The sequence below is a fragment of the Crocodylus siamensis genome, chromosome 3 (genome assembly GCF_052110815.1).
Source record: "Crocodylus siamensis isolate JL-2025a chromosome 3, ASM5211081v1, whole genome shotgun sequence".
In the NCBI taxonomy this organism is placed as follows: domain Eukaryota; kingdom Metazoa; phylum Chordata; order Crocodylia; family Crocodylidae; genus Crocodylus; species Crocodylus siamensis.
The window spans coordinates 229,546,378-229,566,458 of record NC_143397.1 but is presented as its reverse complement, the minus strand read 5'-3'; the positions used below and the strand labels follow the sequence as shown (position 1 = coordinate 229,566,458).

Below are 20,081 nucleotides of genomic sequence, written 5' to 3'. Positions count from 1 at the left end.
AATCCTCCTTTTTAGTTTTCAGACATTCCCGAATGCCTTTGGTGAGCCATGGGGGCTTTTGAGCACTCTTGTCCCCTTGGTTTGCATTGGGACTGTTACCCTTTGGTCTCGGAGGATCGTCTCCTTAAGGAATGACCACTCATCTTGGACTCCCAACTCCCCTGCCTTCCGGGATCTCAGTGCCTCTCCTACTAATCTCCTTAACCCATTGAAATCAGCCATCCTGAAGTCTTCATAGACTTTATAGACAGGGCTGGAAGGGACCTCGGAAGATCATTGAGTCCAGCCCCCTGCCCAAGGGGCAGGAAGTCAGCTGCGGTCATAGGATCCCAGCTAGATAAGCATCCAAATTTCACTTGAAGGTGTTCAATGTAGGTGCTTGAACCACCTCCGGTGGCAGGCTAGTCCAGACCTTGGGGGCTCAGACAGTAAAGAAATTCTTCCTTATGTCCAGCCTGAAACGGTCCAAGTCGAGGGCTGCTGCCTTACTGCAGGCCTTTGACACCCTGCACTGGATAATGAATTCCAGCAGGCGATGACCACTATCACCAAGTGGTCGAGAACCTGCAGTCACCTTACCAGGTTATGACCTGTGGCCAGGACCGGGTCCAGCAAAGCACTTCCCCTGGTGGGACTGTGCACCTCCTGGGTTAGGTAGAGGTCCTGCATCTCGGCTAGGAAACCTACGTGAGTGGTCAGACCTGGCTGATTGTTCTTCCCAGCAGATGTCCGGGTAGTTTTAGGTCACCCATGATGACCACATGCCTTGACTTAACTGCCTCTGCGAGGTGACCTGAGAATTCCCAGTCCAGCTTTTCCCCCTGGTTGGGTGGTCTGTAGACACCCACTTGTTAAGTCTCTTTCCCCACAACCCCCTTGTATTCTTACCCAAAGCACTTCAGTCTGCCCCTTCTCTGACCCCATGGCGTTTGTTGAGGACATATATTGCTCTTTGACGTACGGCGCCACACTCCCGTCTTTCCTCCCCATTCTATCCAGCCTGTACAGTCTGTAGCCGCTAATGTTTACCGCCCAATCATGGGTTGAATCCCACCATGTTTCAGTGAGCCCCACTATATCCAGGTGTGTGTTAGCTAGCAGGAGGGCAAGTTCCTCCTGCCTGTTCCTCATACTATGAGCATTAGTGTAGAGGCATCTAAGGCCTCCTATGGGTGCTTGCACCACCCCATGGATCCTAGAACTATTCAGACCCCTGTCACTTACCTGGGTAATTCTTGTGCTCATCACCTGTCTTGGCTGGGAAGTGTCCTTGTGTCCTCCTGTGGCCCCATTCCCCCAGCGAAACTAGTTTTAAAGCATGCCGTACGAGATCCGCCAACCTGGAAGAAAAGATGGGTTTGCCAGTAGGGGAGAGATGAAGCCCATAACCCACATTTTTGCACAGGGGGCATGCTTGGGTGGTGTCAAGGAACCCAAGGCCTGCCTGGTAGCACCAACTCCGAAGCCACTGGTTGACCACTCCGATGCCAGCCTCATGGCATGGTTTGCATCTACTTACCAGTAGAATAGAGGAGAATACCACCTGCACCCCCATCTCCTTGAGCATGGCCCCCAGGGCCTTGCAGTCCTTCATGATGCATTCTAGACTGCTCCCGGCCACGTAGTTTCATAGTTGGTAGAGTCGGATGTGACCTGAGCAGATCATCAAGTCCGACCCCCTGCCATGGGTAGGAAAGAATGCTGGGGTCAGATGACCCTGGCTAGGTGTCTGTCTAGCCTCCTTTTGAAGACTCCCAGGGTAGAAGCAAGGACCACTTCCCTTGCAAGTTGGTTCCAGATCCTAGCTGCCTGACTGCGTCATTCATTCCCAGGTGGATTAGGACCATGGTGTCCTGGTCCGAGGGTCAAACGAGGACCGGGATCATCTGTGTAACATCCTGAATCCGAGCCCCAGGCAGGCAGCAGACCTCGCATACCATGGGGTCAGGTCAGTAGATGGGACCCTCCATTCCCCTCAGGATGGAACTTCCGATGGCAAGGACTCGGCATTTCATCTTTTTGGTGTTGCGTCCTTGTTCAGACTGTGCCATGCATAGAGTGGCACCGCCACACACCCCAGAGGCATCTGCTTTGACCTTCTCATCTCAGGCTGCCAAGGCCTCATATCTGTTTCCCAGTTGTACCTGGGGAGCCACCACCATGTTAGCCTGAGCAGCCCTGGCTCTGGTGGGCACCTTCTGCCATTCCTCTGCTGTGCGTCTCTCCTGGGAGGTCTGTCCACTAGAAAACTGATCCTGCAAAGAACAGAAATAAGTGTCAGTTTCATCCTCTGTAGCCCTGATCCACCACAGCCTGCTCACCTCAGGCCTGGAGTTCCCTCACCTGCTTCTCCAGGGTCTACACCTTAACAAGGATGTGGGAAAGCTGAGAGAATCCAGAGAAGGGCTACCCATATGATCAGACTTGCATGGCAAGCCATATGAGGAAAGGCTGAGGGACCTGGGACTCTTCAGCCTGAAAAAGAGAAGGCTGAGAGAGGACTTGGTAGCTGCTTACCTCTACATCAGAAATGTACATCTAGGGCTTGGTGAAGAACTGTTCACCAGGGCACCCCTGGGAAAACTAGGAATAATGGTTGCAGTCTGGACACTCTAGTTGTGAAGTAGTTTTTCCTAATCTTCAGCCTGAAATAAGTCTGAAATGATCTTCCAGGAGTATGTGACCATTACTCCTGAGTAGAGCAAGAGAATCACTTCTTTGGAATTGTTTTGCTAGAGATGCATCAGTTGATGCCTGCCAGCGTATTGTTGGCTGTGCTGGCTACAGTATTGCAGTACTGGCTCACATTCATACTGTGGTCAGTTATTACCCCCAGGTCTGTGGTGGCAAGTGATAGGGGATCTTCAGTCCTGCTGCCTGATGAGAGGCAGTAGTTGTACAAGCACCCATGTCACAAGTTTTGCCTGTCAGCAGCTAGGGGTGCAGGGCCCCAGAACCACCCTGCACCTATTTCCTTGACAGCTGGCAGGCTTCGTGGCCACAGCAGGGCATAGCAGCCAGGCCTGCAGTGGTTCCCTGCTCCCCACAAGACAGACAGTTGCACAAGCACCCATGACATGAGTTTTACCTACCTGCAGCCAGAGGTACAGGGCCCCAGAACCCCTGTACCTATCTCCTTGAGAGCTGGCAGGCTTTGTGGCCTCAGCAGGGGCTAGCAGGCCTGCAGCTTTCACCCTGCTGTGCCTTAACACACACAGTGTCACCCATGTCACGAGTTTTGCTTGTCCACAGTTTGAGGTGCAGTTCCCTGAACCCCCTGCACCTATTTCCTTGAAACATGGCAGGCTTTGTTGCCTCAGCAGGAGCTAGCATGCCTGCAGTTTTGATCCTGCTGTGGCTTAATACATATATGACACAAGTTTGGCTCTTAAGACTTTGGGGTGTAGTTTCTTCGAACCCCCTGCACCCATCTTCTTAAAACTTGTTACATGTCATGCCCTCAGAAGGAGCTACCATTCCTGCAAGTTTCATCCAAATCCGGCCAGACATGACAAACCTATAGACTGTTTCAACCTTCCCCGTTATAGCTTATGGGTGAAACTTCGAAACAGCATTGAAATGGCAAAATGTTTCGACTTGCCTCGTTTTGTTTCAAGGCTTTTTCAACCATATCTGTTCCATTTCGATTTTGCTGTTTCGAACTTCAAACGAGTTGAAACAAAACTGGTGGTGACATTTCGTGCAGCCCTAATACAAACCTCCTCCATAGCATTTAAAACACATTACCTTAAACTTTAAGGCTTAAATAAGCATTACTATTATTTTGAAAGTTTCATGATGTTATACTGCTGTCTTGAAAAGAGAAGGTGATACTGCAAGATTTCAGGGTGCTTAGTTTGTACAATTATATAAAAACAGAGGGGATAGAAGTGACTGTGACAACTGTAGAGGTATTTCCCTGTTGAACATCACAGCAAAAATTGTAATTTGCATCATGCTTCCTCAGTTGCAGTCTCTATGAAAGTCGATGCAGTATTTGTTCAGGATGCTGCACCACTGATATATTTTTGCTGAAGCAACTGCAAGAGAAGTACAGAAAAATTAATACCAATCTGATGAAGGCCTTTAATACAGTCAACAAAAAGGACCTTTTTAAACTGTGCTCTCCCCCCAGGCTGTTGAAAATAATTCTTTCCTTACATCAAGATATAAAAGCAGCTGTATTGTATAAAAACAAAAAATCAAATGCCTTTGATATCAATAACAGGGTGAAACAGGTATGTTAGCCACCATGCTTTTTAACATCTGCTTTTCATTCCTGCTTCTTCAAATATTCAAGGACAGCAATAGTGGCATTTACTTTCGAACCAGACTATATGGAGGCTTGTTCAACATCACAAGGTTTAGAACTTGTGAAAGACCTGGTACTGAGAGACTTCTTGTTTGTGGAAGACAGCCTTGGTTGCCCCCAATGAATCTTTCCTGCAAAATCTGTTGGGCAGATTTTCCAAGTCATGCAAGAGCTTCAGGATGGCAGTTATTTCAAGAAGACTGTGATTAATCATGTACCAAGGAGTGGAATAACCAGTATAGCACTCTAAAGGATAAAACTATTGGTGTCATTGACAGTTTTTGCTACTTAGATTCTACAGTCAGCAGGAATCTTGACCTTCAGACTGAACTGACAGAATCAGAAAAGCAGCTGAAATTGTTGGACTATTACAAAAACATACATGGAATTGCAACAAACTATCAGCTAAGGTGAAGATATGAGGGTATGAGACTTGTGTGCTGTCGTCCCTCTTTATGGTTCAGAAACGTGGACTACGTATGTTAGGCACATCAAGAGACTGAACAACTTCCACATGCGATGGACTAAACACAGGTATTGGAGCATGCAGGACTGACATAGAAACTGCTGTCAAGAAGAGGAGGTTACGATGAGTCAGCCATATCAGGAGAACGGGAGGAGACCATATCCCCAAGAATATTTTGTATAGGGAGATTCAAGATATCTCTAGAAAGTGAGTTGCACTCTGTGGTGGTACCACAATGTATGCAAAAATTATATAAAATCATTCAAAGTAAATGTAGAAAGGTGGGAGGAATGCACAGAATCCTGTTGAATCTGGAAAAAACATCTGGCACTGAGTGCTGCTCAATATATAGCAGCTTTGATCCGGAGGATGGAAGCAAAGCGAAAGAGAAGAAATCAGCATGCTGTAAACTTGGACTCCAACCCAGACAACACATGCATCTGTGAAACTTGTAACAAGCTGTGTCGCTCTTGAATTGGGCTCGTCCATGACCAGTGAATTCATCAGGTATTTGACTAGATCTCTTATGTGTATATTATGAACAGGAGGATTGGTGGTTGCCTACTAAACGTTGTTATTCTGTTCTTATTAACGGGGAATCTGAGGCACAGCAATGAAGTCATTTGCCCATTGTTAACCAGATGAGAAACAGCAGAGCTGGGAATGGAATCCAAATCTCACAGGTCCTAATCAAGTACACTTTCACTAGCCTATTAGAGGCAGTTGATTATAGAGTAATTGCCATGCTACTTAAAGTGTGTTGAATGACAACTCTGCAACTAAATTTGAAGAACTGTAAAGTAAGGCAAAGTGAAAAATGAATCTATGCCTCTAAAACTTGAAAAATCAGTTGTTACTTAGCATGACTGATGGAACCAAAAATAATTCTGACACCCATGTTACTCAAATGAATATTGGTATAATATCATTTTAATACCTATTTTTTCAGGTTAAATTGAATGCCTTTCAGTGAAAGCACATTCAGCAATTACAATATAACAGTGGTTGGGAGCACATTATTTTTTATGCATGTTGGGACTGTTGTGTAACTGAAATAAAACAGATGCATGTTTTGTCTTGTTGAAAGCTTGAAAAAATATTTGTGTTAAGCATCCATTTAGTAGCAGGATGAAGTAATAGTGAACTCTTACATACTTAGAAATGCAATTATAATTTTGTATTCAGGGTTTAGCTTTAAAAAGTTTTGTTAGCATTCATGTTCAATGCACGGAAAATTCTTGAATGCTTCTCGTGTTTATTTCCAACGCTACCCTTCTCCACCCTCGGCTGAGCACATCAGTTAAGTGGAAAATTGCTGAAAAGCAAGCCTATTTGGTAAGAGTCCTTATCAACAGTGGTTCTGCTTTGCAAAGTGGCTTTATATAGGGTTCAATATTCAATTTTTGTAAGATTCAATCTGTAAATCAGAGCTGAGCAGATGAGGGCATCTGCTAACTCAACTACACTAGCTCAGTTCCTGAGATGTGTATCGTTGAATGTAGCTGCACATCAAATTTGGTTTATGATGCTACAGAGTATGAGATGGCAAGAGCTGACATCCTTAAGGCTGAGGCTCTTGTGCCCCGCAGTGACCCAGCCAGGTTATGAAGGGGATTTCATAGATTTCATAGACATTTGGGCTGGAAGGGACCCCGGAGGAGCATAGAGTCCAGCCCCCTGCCCCAGGGGCAGGAGGTCAGCAGGGATCATAGGATCCCAGCAAGATCAGCATCCAAATGTGTCTTGAAGGCGTTCAAAGTGGGTGCTTGAACTGCCTCTGGTGGCAGTCTATTCCAAACCTTGGGGGCTTGGACAGTGAAAAAGTTCTTTCTTATGTCCAGCCTGAATGTCCATGCAGTGGAGTTTGTGACCGTTTGATCTTATCATCCCTTGGGGGGCTCTGGTGAACAGACGTTCCCCCAGATCCTGATGAGCACCCCTGATAAACTTATAGGTGGCCACCAGATCACCCCTGAACCTGCCGCTTTTCCAGGCTGAAGAGCCCCATTGCTCTCAGCCTCTCATAAGGTCTGTTTTCCTGACCTCTGATCATGTGCATGGTTCTCTTCTGCACCCTCTCAAGCTCCTCAACAACCCTTTTGATTTGTGGAGCCCAAAACTGGATGCAGTACTCCAGTATTTGGCAGCATAGGCAGAGGAAGAAAAATAAATGGGGGGGAGGTGGGCGGAGGTTGAGTGTGCATGCGCACACATATACCCCTATAGGAAAGTCGGAGGGGGGAGGGGGAAGGGCCAGGGTGGGGAGCAGCATTGCCTAATGCAGTGCCACATTGCTCTGACTACACCAGCCCTGGATGCCACACCAGCCACGACTGCCTTCTGGCTCTGGCCATGCCATTCCCAGCCCCAGCTGCCTCCCAGCCACACTGGCTCTGGCCATGACCCCAGCTGCCTCCCCACCCTGGCCCCAGCTGCAGACCAGCCAGGGGGGCCTAGAGCCAGGGGCTGTATCAAGTCCAGCCTCAACTGCACCACTGGGCTGGAGGGGATGGAGCCCCTAGGACCCACACTTCCACCCTGCCCTGCCCCACTTCATCCCCAGGAAGAGTCTGGTGACTCCTCCGCAGGCGCAGTGTCGGGCAGTCAAGTGGGGGAGGGTATATGGCTCCCCCAATCTTTGCACAGGCGAAGATGGACTGCAGCTGTGAGCTGGGCTCAGCCTCTGCTCTATGCCTCTGCGTCTTACTGGACAGGCTGGGTAGTGAGGCACATGGCAGCACCCGCCAGTTTCAAAGCGGCAACAGAGGCATGGAGATACAGAGTAGAGGCTAAGCCTAGGTTGCAGCTGTGGCCCACCCTTGCCCATGCAATAACTAACTAGTGCCATGTGCCCTCCCCCCTCCTACCTCTGGCTACCCAGCATCATGCCTCTGATTGTCCTATGACCTCAGTGGGACCCTGGCCAGGCTAGGTTGTGGGACAGTCCCCACTATCCAGGAGGGAGCGGGCCAGTGGCAGGGGTGAATGATTTCCCCTTCTCTTGCCCCACTCTCTCTTGCACTGTGGGGGTCTCAATCTACCCTCCCTGCAAGCCCACGGAGGAAAAAAAAAATTAAAAGAAACTTACCTGCCTGTGGCTGGGCTGGTTGTAATTCTGGCTGCGCATGTGCAGGGTAGTTCAGCATGCCCACCTCTCCACCTCCCGCTGCAGGACCGTGCAGCTGGACTGCCCTAAGGCAGTGCCTGCTGCTGCCCTGTATTTGGGGCAGGCTGAGCCCCATTAGCACCCCCCACCACCACCGCCACCTTCTGCTGCCTATGCTCACTAGTGCCAAATAGAAAGGAATAATCACTTCCGTTGATCTGCTGACAACACTCCTGCTAACGCAGTCCAATATGCTGTTAGTCTTCTTGGCAACAAGGGCACACTGCTGTTCGTATTCACCTTTTTGTCCACTCTAACCCCCGGGTCCTTTTCTGCAGAGCTGCTGCTTAGCCAGTCGGTCCCATTTGTAGTGGTACATGGAATTGCTTCATCCTAAGTGCAGGATTTGGCATTTCTCCGTATTAAAACTCGTGAGATTTCTTTCAGTCCAATCCTCCAATTTGTCTAGGTCACTCTGAATCCTAGCTTTACACTCCTGTATATCTACTACTCCCTCCAGTTTGGTGTCATCTGCAAACTTGCCGAGTGTACACACCATCCCATCTTTCAGGTCATTGATGAAGATATTGAACAGAACCAGCACCACGACTGACCCCTGGGGTACTCCACTTGTTAACATCTGCCAATTAGACATTCACCCACTCATTACTGTCTTTGATCACAATGATCCAGCCTCTATCTATCCTCTATCCACTTTACAGTCCCTTCATCCAAACTGTATTTCATTAGCTTGCTCTGCAAGAATGTTGTATAAGTATATCATGTCCAGTGCTCTCCCTTCATCCACAGAACTAGTCATCTTGTCATAGAAGGCTATCAGGTTGGTCAGGCAAGGCTTGCTCTTGATGAGTCTGCGTGGGCTGTTCCCAATTGCCTTTTCCAAGTGCTTAAAAATTGGTTCCTTGATTTTTCCAGGGACTGAAATGAGGCTGACCTTACTTGTGAAGACTGAAGTGAAAAAAGCATTGAGAACTTCAGCCTTGTCTACATTATCTGTCCCTAGGTTGTCTCCCCCATTCCGTAAGAGACCCACACTGACTCTGGTCTTCCTCTTGTTGCTGGAAAACAGAAATAGTTCTGTCCTTTGAAGTGACATTCTCAATCAGCTTTCCAATTACACCAATTCATAGTATCATATTTTTTCTCATTTCTAGCATTCTACATTGAATATTGTACCTGACAAATTAGTTGTTTGAGAGCAGTGTGCCAAAGCTGAACATTACAAAGTACAACTTACCATAAACTTTCTTTATCTGCATCTAGATGTTTCATAGAATAATAACCTTTGTTGTAGATTTTACTATTTAAATATAGAAAAAAGTGTACTACAAAAAGAATTTTTGTCTTGTTAATTATATTCTGTTAGACTACAGTTATAGGTAACATTTAAGTGGCAATAAGAAATATGAAAATCTACAGGAGACCCTCACCATTTGTGGAAGAGCCGTTCTGGAGATCCCCGTGAATGGCAAAATCTGCAAATACTAATGGGGCTCCCTGTCAGACCCCACAGCTGCCCCCTGCTCCCCCCCACGAGAAGCTGGAAGCGGGGACTCCCCTGCAACACCTGGGGACCAACCGCAGCTGCCTCCGGGGGAGGAGATGCTGCTGCCTCCCTCCCCCGTCCCCGGTGCTCACTCTCTGCCTGCCTGCCTCTGCCGTCCCCCTCCACCTGCCCAACTTTTGCTCTCCGCTCCATTTTCCCTGGCTTTGCCCTGCGAACATTCGAATCCTGTATACTTACTTGAACAAAAGTTACTTAAAATTCGTACTTTGTTGTGGAAGTTTAATTTGGGGCACTGATAACTTCTTTAACATTTGCTTTCTTTTGACACTATATAAATTGTATTGTCTTTAAAGGAAAACGAGCAGAGCTTAATTAACCTAGAAGATCACCTGGATCAGTCAGTTAACATGATAAAGCAATTCTAGATAAACTGTTTCCAATAGCTGTAACTGAGGCTTACCTCACAGAATTTTCTATCTCAAAAGAAGTTGTTTCTGAAAATCACAGAACATGCACCAAGACTTTTGCTTGCATGTTCTATCTCTTTCCAAATTGTTTTTCTTTTTCAAAGACTGATTAAAGCAGTGATGACAAACTCCAATTCTAAAACCAAACACACTCTCTCTTTTCTAATTTTTTTTAGGTCAGCAAATCTCAGGACTTCTAAATATTTTGAAATATTTTGTACAATATTATTGGTGTAGGCAGTCTTTAATTACACTGAACACAAGCAGCTGTGGTTTTTGCAGCAAAGTATTGGCATCTTGTCAAGTGAATGTTAATGCTTTTAGAGATGCCAGATTCAAAACTGAGGAAAAGGTAAGCTGTTCATCCTCTGAACTTGACGTATGTTCACAGTGAAGGGTTACTTTACAGTGCCTCTTAAGCTTGAGAGATGAATAAAAGTACTTCTTGTACTGGGATGCAATGTTTTGACTTCCTTCCAAGTTGATGCTTTTACTGAGCCTGTAACAAAGAGTGTTATTTGTTGTTGTGATGGATTTTTTTTATATAAACTCAACTAAAATATTTAAGGATTGTCCCTGCTTGAACACACAGAGTAGCTGATGGGTAGATAAATTCTTGTTACTAGCCTGAATTTTTCACCTGAAATACAGGTGATCTTGCAATCTACCACATATCCAAAAGGGTAGGTGGGTTTTTCGTTGTAGCCGTGTTGCTCTAAGGACATAGGCAGGCAAGGTTATTTGAGTAGATGTAGCATCTTTTATTAGACCAGCTGAGTATTTGGAAAAAAGTACTTAGCAAGTTCTCGGGCACAATCACCCTTCTCCAGGCATAGTCTCTGCTATTCTGAGACTCCAAGAAATGAGAGAAGCTAAAAGTGTGGCAGAATGTCAGTATGAATGTAAATAGGTATAAATTTATACAAAAAGTAAAGTAGAGAGGGGAGGGGGAAGAAAGCAGGGGGAAAAGACTAAAGAGAGACATTTCAGTGATAGCCACTTTTCTAACTTGTAATTCTATCAGTGAAAAAGGAAATAGGTGGAGATCAGGAAAACAGGAATGAGAGAAGCTCAAAGTGTGAGAGGATGTAGTGAAAATATAAATGGGTAAAAAAGCAAAAAACAAAAAGTAAAGCAGGGAGAAAAAGTGGGGGAAAAGGAAGAATGTAAGACAAATACTGAGAGATGATCATTTTTTGAACCAGTGGTGACCAAGCCACAGCATGTGTGTTATAAGTGGCACAAGTGACTGGTATGGTTGGCATATGAGCCCCAGGTGCCAACTTAGTGGGCATTAGTGATGGGAGTCAGGGCTGCATTTTGGGGCAGGGGATGTGGGGTCAAGAATCGGGAGTGAACTGGAACATATACTGTATTGACTCAAATCCAAGATGACTTTGAATTTAAGATACCCCTAATTATTAGATTCTAGACATGGAAAAGTATACATTTGTTATTTTTCATGTCTAGAATCTAATTATTGGGAGGTTATCTTAAATTTGTGCCCCACCACCATTGTAACAAAGCAAGTAGCACCAAGGGAGCAAGTGGCAGAGAAAGAAGTGACTGGGTAAGGCAGCCTGCTGTTGCCCCTTGTCCCCCCTGCCCTCCCCAGTGCCTGCTCCCTGATGCCTGTTCTTTGTGCCACTTGCTCCATCTGGTACCTGCCACCTCTCTCCATTTCCCATTGCCTGTTCCCCACCAGCAGTCACCTTCCTTTGTGCCAGCCCTTGGTGCTGGCTCCCCTGTCATCTGTCTCTTCTTTCAAACCTCTCCCTCCCCACCTCTCAGTGCTTGCCTCCTGGCCACATGTCCCCCTCTGGTGCCTGCACCCTGCCACATGCCCCTCACTTCATCTGTACTCCCCCGCTCCATACTGTGTCTCCTACCCTGCCACATGAGCCCAACCTTACCAGAGGTAAGCAGCAGCTCCAGCCCTGGCTTCACCACTTGCCCTGGGCCTGTGCTTGAATCCTCATGTTGTTTGGAGGGAAAACTTTACCTTGAATTTGAGCAAATATGGTGACTTTCATTTGGATCATTTTTTTAATTTTAATTATTTCTTCAGCTTAAAAACTTAAGCTGAAGACCCTGAATTTTTGTCATTTCAGAATGTCAGCATGAGATACTTCAACAATTTCTAAACTTTTTTTTTAAAAATCTCACTCACTGAATTTGTCTTAACAGTCCCTTTCCTCAAGAAGATTTGGTTTTGACCCATGTTTTCTGTGGAAGATTTTTGATTAACATTATTTCTGACTTCCAGGCCTGTGCTGTGTCCATTGGGTTGTGCTGCCTCCCACTTCTAACAGAAAAGATCAGTGAACTGATCTTCAATGTAGACAAATGAAGGGTGCTGCACCTTAGGAGAAGGAATCCACAGTGTGCACACAGGCTGGGGAGTTCCATACTTGAAAGCACAGAGGCAGAAAGGGATCTTGGAGTTGTTATTGACGCCAAGATGAACATAAGCCGCCAATGCCAGACTGCAGCCAGCAAGGCCAGCCATACCTTGTCATGCATCCAAAGGTGCATCTCAGGCTGGTCCAGAGAGGTGATACTCCCCCTGGATACTCCCTCTCTATGCTGCAATTGGAGTACTGCGTCCATTACTGGGCGCCGCACTTCAAAAGGGATGTGGCCAGCCTGGAGAGGGTTCAGAGGAGGGGCACTGGCTTGGTGAGAGGGCAGCAGGATGGGCCCTACAAGGAGAGACGGAGGGACGTGAACCTGTTCAGCCTCAGCAAGGGGAGGCTGAGAGGGGACCTGGTGGCTGCCTACAAACTCATCAGGGGAGATCAGCAACAAAGAGGTAGAGCCCTTTTTTCCCCAACACCACCTGGGGTGACGAGGAACAATGGTAATAAGCTGATGGAGAATAGATTTAGGTTAGAGATGAGAAGGCAATTTTTTACAGTTAGGCTGGCAAGAATCTGGAACCAACTTCCCAGTGAAGTGGTCCTTGCCCCTGCCTTGGGCAAATTCAAGAGGAGGTTGGACGATCACCTGTCTGGGGCCTTGTGAACTCAGCATTCATTCCTGCCTGTGGCAGGGGGTCAGGCTAGATGATCTGTTCAGGTCCCTCCTGACCCTAGCTACTAGGAAACTGGAACATTAGGATCAACACTACTCCTAAATCCTTTTGTAGGAAAAATGGAAAGCTTTCTTTTTTTTAAAAAATCATTTTCATTTTTTGTCAATTACAAGAAGCAATAATTTTTCTAGTCGCAGCATGTGGCATTTTTGAAGATAGATGGAACTGCTTTGCTTTTGGCATTTAATCAATTCTAGTCAAGTTCAATTGCTTTATATAACAGAATTGTTACAAATCACTTGTAGTCTCTTTTTCCAGGCAGTGTTTGTTTTTCTAAATATTTTCTTTCTACCAGTTTAGATAGTATTTCTTTATTGTGTTAGAACATTCTAGCACTCTGTCTCAGAAACTAATGTTTTTATGTTATACAATGCAAGTCAATCATAAGACAGAACTTTAAATTAAGGCTATTACAGGTCAGGGAAGAAATGGATATAATTTCTCACCTCAAGTACAGTAACATCTCTGTTATCTGGCATCCCCGGGATAAGGGGATTGCCGGTTATGTAAAAACTCCGGTTATCTGAAATAACCCAGCGGGTTTTCAGATAACACAGAGCAGGAGGTAGGGGGGATGGTGGCAGCTACAAGTGGAGCAGCAGTAGCACGGTGATGGGTGGCAGCGGCAGCCACCGTGTGCGAGCTTCTCTCCCCCATCACCCCTTTGTCGCAGCCAGCCGGCCAGCTGGAAACTCTAGTTAATAAAGTAGTCCAGTTGGTGAAGTACCAGATAAGAGACATTTTACTGCGTATGATTTTTCGTTGTTGGAGAAAACAGTAAATTGAGTATTTCCACTATACAGGAAACCATTTTCACTTTGTGCTGTTAATTTATCTCCCTACTCTTTTCATGATTGTGGTTGATGTCACTTGATGCGTCTAATTCTCAGGTTAGCTGAAAATCATTTTTTCCATCAATGATTCAAAGAAGTATCAGCATTATTTTAGAAGTCTGAATCATGTGGTCATTATTCACCTTTTAAAGTAGTGGATGAGTTGAAGTATTAATATTCTACTCATGTGTTTTTGAATTTTTAAGTTGGAGCATTTGCCTGACAAACAGGCTCAGAATGTAACTTAATTTATTACTGTTGAATAAAATTAAGAAAATAATATATTGTAGGGCTGTCAAATTATTAAAATTTTTGTATTGCGATTAGTTGCGTAATTAAAAAAAATTAGTCACAATTAATCACAATTTTAATCGCACAGCTAAAAGCTCAAAATTTGCACAGAAATACTCAAAATTATACAAAATTATGCAGGTACTTTATATGGCTGGGGTGGTGTGGAATATTTGTGTGTGGGAGACCCATTTGTGAAGGTGTGGGGGCTGTTGGGGGGGGGGTGAGATTTGGAGCCTGGGGGGATGGGTCTAGCTCACCCTGGCAGGATGCAGAGGTAATGTAGGTCAGGAATGAGGGGCAGCAGCAGGGCTGGGGGTGTGTGGTTTGAGAGTGAGGGGCAGACACAAACAGAACACTGTGCTGATAAGTCTGTAGAGGTTAGGGGCAGATCAAGGCCCCTATGGTGAGGGAGGGAATGGGGCAGGGGCAGGCACTGGGGTGAATGAGACCCAAGGCCAGCATGGGTCATGGGATGGGACCGTAGGTGGCTCATCTGGAGGTGCACCCTCGGAGGAGGTACTGGGGGCACGTGTTCCTCCCTACCCCCCCCACCCCACCCCACCCCCCCCCACCCCTGATTTCTGCATTGGGCAGGGATGGGCTAGCTGCTGTGGACTGGGTCTCTGCACCTTAGTGCCTTTGCCCCAAGAGCTATGTGATGCCATGTTGTGCCTCTTGCCACCATGAGGGCAGGAGATGTGTAGCACAGCTAGTGTACAGTTCCTGAGGCAAAAGCAGCAGGGCGCAGAGCCACAACCTACAGCAGGCAACCTGCCTCCACCCCACTCATAAATCCGGGGGGGTGGGCACATGCCCCCTTAAGCCTCCTTCAGGGGTGTGTGCAGCAGCAGGGAGCTGCGTACCCCCTCCGCACCTCTGGATTAGCCTCCAGCAGCTCCATCCCATGACCCACAACCCCTTCCTTCTCCCCCCATCCCTTCCCTCCACAGACTTACCAGTGCGCCCCTGCTCTACATGCAGCACGCAGGCTGCAGCTGCTTATGTATGTCTATGTACGTCTCTCTTCCCCACCCCTGGCTGCAGCCACTTGGAACCTGTGCCCAGGCTGCCTTAGTGTCCTCTGCATTGCCACTGCTGTCCCACTGAGGTGGCAGAGCAGAGCCTGGGCACAGGCTCCAAAACCATGTGCTTGATTAACTCATTAAAACAACAAACTCAAGAACCGCTAATGTGTTAATCGCATGCATTAACTGCAGTTAATTGAGATTTACTGTCTTAAGTTATAATTAGGGCCTGGTTTAAATAGTGGGCCCAGCTCATTGTGTGGCAGCTCCTTTAATCTTGGCGTTCCCCCCACTATTGACCTCACCACTTGCGTCTCTTGGCAGGGAGACAAATATTATGGTTTTAAATATGCTGCAGTTTTTGCATCCCACCACTTGCTGACCGGATGGGACACAAAAACTGTGGCATATTTAAAACCATGGATTTTGCTTCTCAGCCATCAGGAGCAAGCAGCGGGACTAACAGGCTCCAATCAGCAGCGGGGGTGGGGGCGGGCACAGGAGGTGAGGTTAGTACCACTGGACTCCCCATTTAAGACACTAAAGCAATTCTGTGACATCAGGATGTGGCAGGCAAGTGTAGAGGAGGGAGAAGATCATAAGGGGACTGGAGAGTGCAGGATTAGCCCACAGGTAAGGACCTCAAGGTCGTCCTTCAAATATGTCCTGTCACAGAGCAACAAGCTTTAAAAATTGAAGTGCGCAGAGCTGTTTCTTCATTCATTTTCCTATTGCATAATAAAGCCTAAACAAAAGTAATGGCATATGATTTGCAAGTATTGCAATTCTCTTTTTATTTATCAAGTTATCTTCCCAATCCTGTGCACTTATCCACTTCCCCAAATTAGAACCCCATATTCCACGTTGCTTCTGATCTCTCTCCAGAAACTCACCAACATCCTATTGTGCTTAACTCCAATTGCTAGCTGGTTATGGCCTATAAATAGTAAGGCAGATGGCCAGTGAAGATGCCTGTTTTTCTGTCCGTCTTTGTTTCTGATGAAAGCAAACATTGAGAACCTCATGCTGTGTATCAGGCTAATCTAAAATCCCTGGGACTCTTATCCCAATCGTTATTTCTTTTTATCACCCATTTCTTTCTTGCACCTATCCGAATGACTGTGAGTGTGCCTATCTTTCAAGATGATGCTCAATAACAGAGGTGTCCAGGAAATAACCCATACCCATGGAAACATTGACTTTAAAATTTTGTTTTGCTTAGTGAAAAGTCTGTTTAATTTTAACTTTCTGTTGAAAAAATTCACCAAATAGCAGCGTGTGGCCAGCTGATCAGGTAGGGTTTAGGAACTGTTTTAAATTATCTGTTTACCAACAGAAGGATAACAATACTTATTGAAGTAACAAGTAAACTGTGTTCTAAATTTTTACTGTGGTGTTTTGTTTTGTTTTTTTCTCCCCTTTCTGAAAGTGCCCTGTATATTTACTGTGGTTAGTTCCTTTCTTTGGACTGGATGGAGGGAGTTGCTAATGTAATGCTGGAAATGATAGCAGCTTTTGCTTCAGATGAGAGCACACAAATTAGGAATGTAGCATAAAACCAAGCAACAGTAAGACCACAGAATAGAACCTAGTGCATAATACGGTATTGCAAAAAAAATGGTCTTAAAATTATACTGTCTCTTAATCTGTATGTGACAAAATCTGCTATTCATTTCCATTTTATATGTACTTCGCACATTTCTATGTACTGTTTTTAAGATTTATTCCATTTATCTTTTATAGATTAATCTTGGAAGCAACCAGTATCTCTTCTCAGCTGTAGTAGATCCTAAAGAAATGCCTTGCTTTTGTCTCCGGCATGATGTTGATGCTCTCCTCTGGCAGCCCCACTCTGACCGACCAGACAATATGTGGGAGCACATTGCAACTTTCAACGCTTTAGGTATGGATTGGTTGTTGCATAGCATTCCCCTCGTAAGTACTCCTTGAACCTTGGTAGAACTTTAGCTTTGAGGTCAAAATCTTTATCTAATTACATGATTAATCCATCAATTCTGATCTGTCCACTGGTCTTTGTAATAAGGCTGTCCTAAAGTGTGTGAGCAAGAAGGTTAAGAATATCTTTCCACCACGCCCATGCCTTACAGATGTTATCAATGTTATCAGTTATGTCCATCATCAGCCCCCTTGGGCCATGGCCTCAGTCACTATCACTGGGCTTCCCTGCCCAGGCACTTCTCCTAGCTCAGCTACCCCCAAGTGTATCTTCCAGGCTTGCCTTCTCCACCTTAGCACTTCATCTCTTACAGATACTCTCAAGCGCAGCATACCAGCCTGCACTTCACCCCTGGGCTATTCCTAGGCACCGTAGCCTGCCCTCTCAGTTTTGTCTCCCCATCCCTGCTGGGCTTCAGGTCCAATGTCCTCAACTTCTGGGCTTCCTTGCCCCATCTATACCCCTCTGAGCTATGGGTCCTCTGACCCCCTTGGTCTCCAGCAGTGACCTTAAGTCTCCATAGACCCTGACCCCACTCCTAGGCCAGTTAAGACCACAGGCACCCTGGCCCTCCTTGCTTCCCAGCTCTCCAGTTCTCTTCTCTCTCCTCCCCCTTCCCAGGCTATGGGCTCTCTAGCATTATCTCCCAGGCCTGTGTGTTCCTAGGTCTCTCCATCCTTCCTCTGTCCAGTTCACAGGATTTCCTTCTCCCCTTGGTCCCCTCCTCAAACTTCCAGAGTTGCTTGCGCCAACTCAAATATTAACCAGGAACATTTGTATATGTTCTCCAGAGGTGGGGGGGGGGGGATGGTGTGTGTGTGCGCATGCGTGCGTAGGGGGATGGGGAGGGGATGGCGCTTTAATTAGAACAGCTCCAAGAGCTCGGCAAACAAGCCTTAATTCAAGCACCCCCACTGCCACTTTGAAGTACGGGGATGCTGATGCATGAGACATGGGAGGCTGCTGAAACACGGTAATTACTTTCCAGCAGACTCAATCAGGTCTGCTTCAACACGCTGTAATTAGAGCGCATTGGAGCAGCCTCTGTGCTCATGTACGGGCATCCCAGGAGCTTGGCTGCAGCCCTGCTGCCCAAGAGCTCTTGTGGCTCTCAGGACTAGATTTCCTGACCAGGTTATGCCCTGGGTTTAGATACTTCAAGCCCAGCCCAGCCCCCTTCTGGTCAGGTGACTGATTGGCCCCTGCCACACCTGCAGGCTGCTTCTCACTCTGCCTCTTTTCCTTTTAAAGTGACAGGTGTACTAAGTGCCCTGTCACAGTACTTTACCAAGCCATTCTCACAATTTATTCATTGCCTTTTTCCCAGCCAACAGGCCAAGTAGCAATGTTAATTTTTTTATATCATTTTTCAGAATGTCACATTTAAGATGAAGTCTTTTAATAAACTTCCTGTACTGCTTCCAACTCATTATTTTTTAGCAAGAGGTAACTTTATCTTCATATACCTTGGGAATATGTATTATCTATCTGCTGGTCTATAGGCTTTGATTTATTAATAAAAACAGTTCTTGCATTGAGATTTTTTTTCAATCTAGTTTCTGTTTCTCAGTCTAAAAATTGTAACTATGAGATCTAATATTTTCATCCACAGTTATGAATTGTAGGATTTCACAGCTTCATTACATTATACAGTTTTCCATAGGTAGTCCTATCAGCTCCAAGTAATGTTTCATTTTGGAGATAGACTTCTGTTGCATGTTTGGAGACATCTATGGCCTCATAGATTTCTTGGGAAGGAATGTACAACCCCCAGACCTCATGTATTGAGAAGCTGTCTGCCTGTGGCCTTCTGCTTTGTATTGTACTTACCATATTTACTAAGACAATCCTGAATTTAAGATGACCCCCCAATAATTAGATTTTTATATGTAAAAAAATGTATAAGTTTGTTATAATTTTCCAGGAATAGAGTCTAAGTATCAAATTATTATCTTGGATTCATCCCCTGCCACCCCACCACTGCTACTACAGGGAAAGCAGTGACTGGGGGAAGGGGAGGGTCAGGCAGCCCCCTTGCCCTCTGCCTCCCCCCAGCCCCCAGTTCCCCCTGCAACCTTGTTCCCCTCCTGCCATGTGTACCCACCCACCTCTAGTTTCCCATAGCCTCTCCCCTCCTCTCCCACTCTCCAGTCTCTGCTTCTTTCTCTCCCCCTGCCCTTACTGTCAGACGCTGCTGGGATTCTGTTCCCTTCCCAGAGTACAGCAGGTAGAAGCAATAGTTCCTGCTGGCTATGCAGCAGTATTGACACTGCAGATTGGCTAGGGATGGACAGAGTTTCCATGTGCTCCGTGCCTGGGAGGGAATCCACCTGGAGCTGAGCTGAACCTGACAGTAAGCGGGGGGGCAGTGGGGTGGGAGCAGGAGCAGAAACTGCAGAGAGTAGAGGCCAGGTGGCTGTTGTGGGTCTGATTCTGACCCTGACCTGAGTTCAGGACCAGAGTCAGCTGCAGCAGCCCCCTGCACCACTGACCGCCCTTCCCCCCCCCCCACACACACACTCCACTTTGTATGTGAATCTAAAACAAGGGGCTTTTCCTCCTATGCTGATTGGAGGGGGAAAACTTGTCTTAAATTTGGGTAATTACAGTGCTTGACCATCAATATTTAGGAATGACTTCAACAGAGGAAATAGCAGAAGGCAAGGTCTTCTGCATTAGTGTAATATCACAGTAGGGGAAATGGAGAAAACCTTCATTTTTATTACAGATTCTGAAACATCTCGTACTTTATACCCTCTCTGGGTAATAGCCTGCCTAATTCGAACTGTCAGGTTTTTTTTGACTTGGGGCTTGAACTGTTAATTTTTTTCCTTTTATGTTTACTTTTTTATTTTCTGCTATAACTCTCTTTTCTAATCAGCCTCTTATTTAGACTCCATGTCAAATCAAGCTGTAAGTCTCTTTAAAATCTGACATAATGACTGTAATAGTCATGACATAGGCATTACTCACTCTTTGTATATGCACTGCTATTTTTA

The 20,081-nt window shown here is 46.0% G+C and overlaps 1 protein-coding gene across 1 annotated transcript in view; it reads left to right on the top strand.

Moving 5' to 3' along the window:
* NUDCD1 (NudC domain containing 1) overlaps positions 1-20,081 on the top strand; it is a 139,982-nt gene that overhangs the window by 100,098 nt on the left and 19,803 nt on the right. The window contains exon 9 of the mRNA XM_090040512.1: positions 16,869-17,028. Coding sequence (XP_089896638.1) covers positions 16,869-17,028 — 160 coding nt within the window. The remainder of the gene's footprint in view (positions 1-16,868; positions 17,029-20,081) is intronic.